Below are 8,579 nucleotides of genomic sequence, written 5' to 3'. Positions count from 1 at the left end.
TGAGGCACAGGGCTATTACGTAACTCGACCAAGGTCCTTAGCAGGGAAGTGGAGGAGCCGGGGTTAGAAGCCAGACTGTTTCCAGAGTCCAATTCAGTCTCAACGTCTAGGAAATTCTGTCTCAGAGTGAAGTGCAATGTGGGGTTCTTACTATATGAACAGATTCAAGGCTTCTGCAGAGGGCTTTGTTTTTGTTTCCCAGAGAGGGGATGCGCCCCCGGTCCGCCCTCTTCCAGGCTCAGGGGTCCTTTGCTGGGCTTTGGGAAGGGCCTGTGCATCCAGCCGGCGGCCGGGTAGTCTGCTTGTGAGCCCCCTGATTAACTTTCGGCGCTGCCCGGCCCCCACGCCAGCTACGCCCAGGTCCTCGGGTGGCCCTTGCTACCCGCAGGTGCGGGTGGGGCTCCACCAGCCGCACCCGGGGCCCCCGCCCGGCCCCCAGCGCGTCCGTGCGGCCCCGTGGGTGGGGGGGAAGGGGCGGGCCCGGGGGCGGTGCCTCTAGCCGAGGCCACCGCCCTCGCCCCGCGCTCGGCTGGCCCGGGTGCAACGGGCCGGGTGGAGGGGGCGGGGACTGGGGCGGGGCCGGAGCGCGGCTGCTGGTGCCGTTGCGGGAGCAGAGGGAGGAGGCGGCGCGTCCCTAGAGGCGTGCGCCGGGACAGACGGACCGACTGACCGACGCGCGGAGGCGGAGGGCCGGCGGCGAGGTCGGTATCCGGCGAGCGCGCGGGCGGCGCGGGGAGGGGCGGCAGCGAGGGGAGCCGGAGCCCGGGGGGAGGGCGGCGGGAGGGGCGGCGGTGGGCCCGGCGGCGGCTCCGCTCGGGGGGTCGGCCTGAGACCCCTCCCCTGGCAGCGAAAGCGGAGCCCCGGGCTCCCTTCTCCCTCCTTCTCTTTTCTTCCCAATCAGCGAAAAATAAACACCCGGGAAGGTAAAACAATAGCGGGGCCACCTGGGACGCGGCGCGCGCCGAGCTCCCACGTTTAGGGCGAGGGCCGGGGGTGGAACGGGGAGTGGCGGCCCCACCTCGGAGCCTCTTCCCGATTTGCCCCCGCGGAGGGTGGGGCTACCCGCGGCGCCGGGGCTCGGTGGGAGGCGGAAGGAATTCCCAGGAGTGAAGCATTTGGTGAAAGTATTGCAGGAACAATCGGGCTTCCCACAATTGCTCGGCTCTGTGCGGGGAAACTGAGGTGGAGGCTAAGGTGGCGGCTTGGCCAAGGTCAGACTGCAAAGGTTGACCGTCCTGGTCCAGGACCAGGTGCCCGGACCAGCTTGGCGCTCAGCCCCTCTCGCTTTTGCGGCGGCCGTGCTTGCCTTTGATAAATCTCTGTTGTGTTTGTTTTAGAAAGCTGCTGGCATTGTGGGACCGCTTCAGGGCTGACGAACGAACGCCAACTTGCTTCGTGCGTTGCGGGCAGGTCTGGGGCAGGTGGCAGGCCCGTGACCCATCATCATGCATGGAGACAGACTTTTTGATGAAGAAACCCAGAGCAGTCGAGGCCGGCTAGGGCGATTTGGCTGTCAAAGGATTTGACAAAACCTGCCCTTTTCCCTTTGGGGAATCCGAATGAGGGAGATTACAGACACCTTCACTGAGAAGCCAAGGACATTTCTGTATAATCAGTGGATGAAAGGATTTTCTCAGACTCTTTTTTTCCTTTTCCTTGAGGATTAATCCACCGCAATCTACAATTACAGCGGAAACCACAAGGCACAGGATGTGGCAGGAGCCTCCAGCGCTGTCCCCGAATTGTTCTGGACCCTTCCTTTAGCCTAGGGGAGTTTAACACTTGCCACCCGCCGCCCCTCCCCCACTCCCTCCTGCTGAGCTCTTTAACCTGTTCTCATTCCCTGAGTTAAATTCTGTTTCCAAAACTGTCTTCTGGAGCTATAAGTGGATTGCCAGAAATGAGAGATTAAGTGCTGGGAGAAGAGGAAGCGCCCTGTGTTGTGTGTCTCCTCTCGGCTGCCGACATGAAGTGCTTTTTCCCAGTGCTGAGCTGTCTGGCTGTGCTGGGTAAGTGGCTGCTGCTTATCAGCACGATCGATGTGAAAGTTTAACCTGCTCTTGGCTCCTGTAATTCCTTGTGGTTCTTTCCCATCAACACTCGGCTTTGGGGGACCCCGGGAGGCAGCGGCGTGTGTCACAGGTTGGAATAGAGCCCCATTTCTGACCCAGGACGAAAGGTGGCACATCGTTTGTTGTCTTTAAGAAGGAACATTTGCTGTCCTTAGTGTCTGTCCCGGGCCTCGCCGTGGGGTCCCCCATCTATGTCGACGCTTTAGGGACTCCGTGTGGATCGTGGATTGGTTTCTTGTATTTTATAAACGTGGTGCTTCAGCATCTAAATGTCTGTGTCAGTCCACGTCAATTCCTAATCCGAAGTGGCAAGGTTATTCCCACTCTCAGGAAAGTTGGTTTGGTGATAACGATGGTGTTGTTTTTGTTTTTTGGTTTTTTTGACGGGGAAGTAAGCGTGGGTGGAATAGGGGTTGAAGGGGTACTTTGCCCTACCTAAGTGATCAGTGGACTAAAAATGTTTGAGGGTCTAGTCATATGTCCCCTCACCAAAGAAGCTCAGATCGTAGTTCTGGGGGGAAGAGAGACTGGAGGAGTGGTGCCTGGTAGGGGGCTGTGCTAGGATCGGGTTTTGTGACCCCACAGAAGGTTAGGATGGTTAGATCGGGATGGAGAAACTGTGGCTTGAGAGGTGAACCCTTGGCACCTCTCTTAAGATTCCCTCCCATTGAAGAGGCCCCCCTTTGCCCGACATTCTCTGATTTAACAGTGCTTTCCATGCCATCGAATGCTGTCTTACTCTTAAGTGTGGTATCTCAGGACACATCTCGGGTCTAGAATAAGCTCCCTGGCCAGGATCTGATGCATCCTCTCCCTCCATTGCCTTAGACCTGGCACGTGAGCACACCCCGCTGCCCTCTGGGTTCAGCTCAGTCCCCTGCATTCAGAAGAGGTCATCACTGCTGCTTGTGGTGTTTGCATCTCCACATCTAGGTGTCTTGCATTTATGGGACTTACTTGTGACCTACCGGCAGTGGAGATTGCTTTCATGTGTTGTCTACACCGTTGCAAGAGTTCACAGAGAGTGGAAAGAGAGTGGACTTTGGCGGTGGAGAACCTGAGTTCAGATCTCAGCCTGACCATGATTGACGTCTGAATCACAGCAAAATGGGGTGTACCGCCAAGGGCTATCTTGACAGTTAAAGGCTATAAGGTGTTCTAAAGGTCTTGACTGCTTTGAACAATGTCGGGAGCAGGTAAGTATGTTCCATCAGTGGTTCTCAAACTTGGGGGCATGTTAGAATCACTGGGGGAGCTTTAAAAAATCCCGATGTCCAGGCAGCGACCCCAGACCAATTAAACCAGATTCTCTGGGAAGGTGACCCAGGCATGAGTCTTTTAGCTCTCCTAGACAATTCCAGTGTGGAGCTGAGTTAGAGAACCGGTGTGTGAGTTCGTCACTGCCAGCTCTGCCCTCGCCTCCTCAACACTCACAGGGACACCCCGTCTGGCAGCAAGTTTAGTCAGTCGTCTGCTCAGGTGTGGGTCAGGATACGGTGTCTCTGTGTCTCCTGTATGCTCAGGCAGAGTCAAGAAGACAGGTAGCTCTCCATTCGCCAATCCTAAATATTGTATTGGTGTTTGTCATTCACTTAGTGTCTGGGTTTAAATCAGTAATTAGTGATTCATGTGCATACAAGAGGACAAACAGGGGAAGCCCTCCGGGAGGCTTGGGCATGGGGTTGATGGTGTGGCTAAGGCGGGAAAGAGGGCTGAGTGGAAGGGTAGGGCCCAGGGCAGGAGAAGGAACCACCGATGGGCAAACAAGGCAATGTGACATTTGTGCCTTTTGTTTCTCCTGGCTGCTCCAGAAATGTAAGGCTGCTGGCTGGTTCCCCTTCTGTTCACCCTCTGGGCCACTCTGGAGTGGAGCCCTGGCACCGGGCACTAGTATCTTTCCTCCACTCCCAGCCTCAAGTATAAACAGGTGCCATGGAGGAAAATGAGTGTCAAGGTGGTGTCAAAGGGGAACGGTGGTAGAAGACCACACCTGGGTGAGAGTGGGGAGGTTTAGAACTGTGGACATGCCTGGTTTTTTGATTCCCCACTGGTGAAATCTCACCTTTTCTTATCACTCCATGACTGGCAGCATGGCAGGGAGGGGGCCTCGCTACTACTTTGTTAACCTTGGAGACTAGAAGGTCTTTGTGGAGGGAGCAAGACCCAGGTTGGGGTCTTATTTCTTGCTTGCAATCTGGTGTGATCTGATTCATGTCTCAGCATTCTGGCTGTGTAATGAAAATTAATGTGTAATATGAATTGAAAATAGCAGAGACTCTCAAGGTTTTGTGTCCAGGTGGGTCACACACTTGGAATAAAATTTTGTATGTAAAAAGTAGGACCAGTTTAAGTGCTCTGCAAAGTGAGACTGATACAGGTGCTGCCAGCCTCCAGAAGTGGCAATTTGAGAAAACCCTGTGACAGTATGTGAGGGGTATACAGGGTAAATCTGAGATGCTTGTGACTCCCTCGACATCATCAGACCCGTGCGTTCCACTCCCTTCCTTTACCGATGTCTAGGATTTGGATCAGGTTCCTCCTTTTCTGCCTGCTTGGGTACCGATTCCTGCCCTCTTGACCACCGATTCCTGCCCTCTTGACCACCGTGTCTTGTTTCGTCCTGTTGCAGCCCTGGGTGCCCCACCCAACTAGGGAAACATCGGCTGCCATGGCCACCCTTATTCCAGTTCTAAAGCCGTCTTAAGCGTGGGCTTGGTTGAGCCAAGAGGATAGTAGAGTCTCCGCTACCGAGAAGGGATGGAGCCAGAGGGGCAGAAGATGAGAGAGAACAGGGGCTGGTGTGGACGTGGCTTGAGTGTGAAAGAGGGAATGAGGAGAGAAGAGGGTGGTTGTGTCTGTGCCTAGGCCCGGGGCAGGGAGCAGCCTGTGTGAGTGACAGGGACATGGAAAGGTGACAGCACTGTGGGGGAGACAATAGGATTTGTCTCTGCAAGAGCAGGAAGGGAATAATCAGGAAAGTTGAATATAAGCTTTAAGCACATAAAGCAAATTTCAATTTTGCATAACCATGAAGAGTTAGGCCTTCCAGACCAGTGCTGATGTTGCAAACAAGCTGAAATAGCTTTGAAAGTGTTAGCAATGAAAAATGTAAGTGATTGGGACATCCCTGGATCAACACAGAGAACTTGTAGATGTCAGATGGTCATCTGTGTTCTTCTCCAGTGGGAGAGAAATTCATTCGTAGAGTTTGAAAAGCCTCTTGTTTGAATAGGTTGGGACTGAGGAAGCGATCACGACCTTCCCAGTTAGTTAGGGATGGCTTCTTAGGGGTGAGGCCAGAGGGTGCTTCCAAAAGAGATTGAAAGGGACTTTGATGTTCTGGGGGGAGTGAGCTCAGAGGCAGGACTGGGTGATCAAAGGCAGAGGAGAAGGAGGAGGAAGTGGAGAGCAGTGAGGTGGCTTGGGGCAGTCGGGGAAGGGTTCTGAAGGAAGAGGATGGGAATCGTGATTTACGGATGAACAAACACCACTGTCCCAACAGTTGTCCCAGAGGCAGTGCCCTTCCCTTTTCTGGGGACCATTTGACAAGGGTGCCAGAGAAGGGAATTCTTGTCAGGACTAGGGTAGCTAAGATGCCTTTCAACTGTGTGAATCATTGAGCCACCCCTGGGCACCCAGGGCTGTGTTAAGATGTCCCAATCCCCTCCATTTGTCATTGCAGCAAGAGAACAGTAGTACTACCACCTCTCCTAACTCTAGCCCTTACTGTGAAGCAAGTCCTAGCTCATTAAATCCTCAAACAATCTTGCCAGCTAGATACCTTATATTATCATTCTTTCGTAGATGGGGATATTGAGGTCCAGGGAGGTTAAGGAACTTGCCTGAGGTAGATGACTGTACCAGTTTGAAATGGTGCTCCACAGGGGTGGGGACCAGGTCCTTTCTGTCTTGTTCCAAGTGCAGGCCTCTATTCCCAAAGTCATCTCATGGTCCAAGATGGCTGTGCTAGCCCCAACCATTAGGAAGGAGGAAAAGGGTTGGTGAAGGGCATGCCCTGGTGAACACATTACTTCTGCTTATATCCCCATTGGTTAGAACTTGATCACGTGACCATACTTTGCTGCAACGGAGGCTGGGAAATGTCATCCTTAATTCTAAGTATCCAGCCAAAACTGGGGTTCTATTATTGTAGGGGAAGGAGAGGATGGATTTTGGGGGGTCAGCTCTTGGTCTCTGGCACAGTTACAAAGCTAGGAAGTGGCAGAACAGGGTTTTGAAATCAGGACCGTTTGGTTCAAATCCTGTGTTCTTGCATCTAACAAGTTGCCCCTCTGAGTACGAGGCCCCGCCCCGGGCCTCCAGGAAGCCTTGTTGGGAAGGCATGAGCTAGATGAACCAACACTTATGACATGGGAAGCAACACAAATCAGCATATAATTGAATGCTCAATATTGTGGTTTTAACAGTGGTACTGTAGTGTTTATAGAATGCTTATGTGCCAGTCACTGCCAAACACTTTATATAGCATGATCTTCTGTATAAAGTGCTTAGGGACCGTCTCTGTCCAGTTCATTACTGTAGCCCCAGAACTCAGCCTTGTGCCTGGCACAAAGTAGGTATTCAGTTAAATTTTTGATGAATGAATGGTTTCACAAGGTAGGTGTTATTTCTATATTGACTCCCTCGATCAAGATGAGGAAATTCAAGGCTCAGGGAGTTCAAATCATTGTGCTCAAAGGGAAAGAGCTAGAAATTGGCAGAGCCTGGATTTGAATCCAGGTTGTCTGGCTATAGAGCTCGTGCTTTTACTCCACTGACCAGGGGTTCTTAACCTTTTTTGTGCCATGGATCCATTTGGCAGCCTGGTGAAGCCTATGGACCCCTTCTTAGGATAACATTCTCAAATGCATAAATAAAAACATAGGATAACAGAGAAAATCAATTATATTGAAATGCTGCCATCAAAATATTTTAAAAAATTTATGATACAGCAATGTGCTTCTTTAATAACACATTAAACAACAAGATCTACCAGCAGATCTAACAGTTATGTAATTTTGCTGTAGTGAAGGGTGAAAATGATATTTTGAGGTATCTGCATCCACTGTGATGTGATATGAAAGTATGTGTGATTTGTATTGTGACAGTCACAGGTCCTGGAAACATTACCATGATGCTTGCCTACATTCACAATTAAGGAACAGTTAACTTAGAGGTTCGTGAAAATAAAGATGTAATTTTTTTTCCCGTTCAAGTTCACATACCTCCTGAAATCTGTCCATGGACTCCCGGGAAGTTCAAGGTAAATTTCAATGTAGTCACTGGTTGTTGTTTCCCATAGGTCACTGGGAAAGACCTATGCGTGAGGACTTGGGCTGGGCTTTCAGAAGTGGGCAGTCTTTGGATGGAGAGGGCATTCTCTTCCCATTAAGAGTCCTGCAAATGCAGAGGAGTCGGCAGTCATAGTGGTGGCATAGTGGTGGCATAGGGATTGGAGAAATGACTGTCAGTAGTTTTAGGGACCAGTTCATGCAAGATGATGCCGGACACAGAGAATTAGTTCAGATTGTAATGAGTTTGGGATTTGGGCTTAGACTGGGTCTGTGGAGCTCAGGCAGACCACTTCCACTGAGCCCTAGCCTGGGAACTGGATGAAGTGGCTCCACTTACTGGCCTCCCATGGTCCCTGGCCTTGTGCATCCTGAATTATGGCTCCTTGATTATTATTTGTAGGTTCCTTTGGGAGTTCCTCATTCACCGTGATTGGACACCTGTTTCTTTGCTGCTTCGATGTGAGCACAGCTATTCCTTGTAAACGGTTGGATTTTAATTTAAGGAAATTTAGGACACCTGTGTGTGAATGGCCCTGCTTTTCAAAGAAAGGAATGGTTGCATCAAAACCAAGCTTTATATTTGTAGAAAATCACATGTTGCCAAATTCCCTCATCGAGACCCCTTTATTAAGTGACTAATTGTGGGCCACAGTGGCGGGCACTTAACAAAGACCATGGCATATGGGCCTCCCTTAACTGGAATCCCATCCCAGCTAAGTGGGATTTTGTTTTTATTTTTGAGCTCCACTTTCAGGATCGTGAAAATCACAAGATGTAGTAGCAGGGATTGATTCTAGAAATTGGCTTCCAGGCCACCATCAGCCCAGTCTCTACATCTTCCGCATCTGTAATTATAGTAGCAGGAGAGAATGATGAGCCTGGGGGGCACTGCAAGATTCTGAATCAAAGATTAAATTATATTAACTCTACTCAGGCTGGGAAGTGGTCAGGTGTATCTTAAAAATAGGCTTATAATAGGCCTATTTGTAATAGGCTTTATGATCATGAGAGTTGAAACAAAGGTTCTGCCTAACCCTCTATTAACCCTCTAAGATATTCACCCGAATACCCTATTTCCCTTCACCCAGGTGATCCAGGCTTTGCTGGCACACAACCATGTTCCTCCCCTCTAGGAGATGATCATCTAAAGCCTGGGGTAAAAAAAGTGGTAAATCACTTTGCAAGTGGACAGGGAGACAGTGATATACCACGT

The 8,579-nt window shown here is 50.9% G+C and overlaps 1 protein-coding gene across 4 annotated transcripts in view; it reads left to right on the top strand.

Moving 5' to 3' along the window:
* Positions 1-590: 590 nt before the first annotated feature.
* The window catches only part of IGSF3 (immunoglobulin superfamily member 3), a 100,565-nt gene continuing 92,576 nt past the window's right edge, over positions 591-8,579 (top strand). For 3 of the 4 annotated variants that reach the window (XR_009504300.1, XM_059928733.1, XM_059928712.1), the window contains exons 1-2: positions 591-701; positions 1,338-2,009. Coding sequence is in view for 3 of the 4 variants with exons in the window: in XM_059928733.1 (XP_059784716.1) it covers positions 1,967-2,009 (43 nt within the window). In the remaining variant the exon portion in view is untranslated. Of the gene's footprint in view, positions 702-1,132; positions 1,212-1,337; positions 2,010-8,579 lie in introns of those variants that run through there. The other variant, XM_059928720.1, reaches the window with a different exon arrangement.

This window comes from Balaenoptera ricei, chromosome 1 (genome assembly GCF_028023285.1).
Source record: "Balaenoptera ricei isolate mBalRic1 chromosome 1, mBalRic1.hap2, whole genome shotgun sequence".
Taxonomy (NCBI): domain Eukaryota; kingdom Metazoa; phylum Chordata; class Mammalia; order Artiodactyla; family Balaenopteridae; genus Balaenoptera; species Balaenoptera ricei.
The sequence above is the reverse complement of the archived record's forward strand: the minus strand, read 5'-3'. Positions and strand labels throughout refer to the sequence as shown.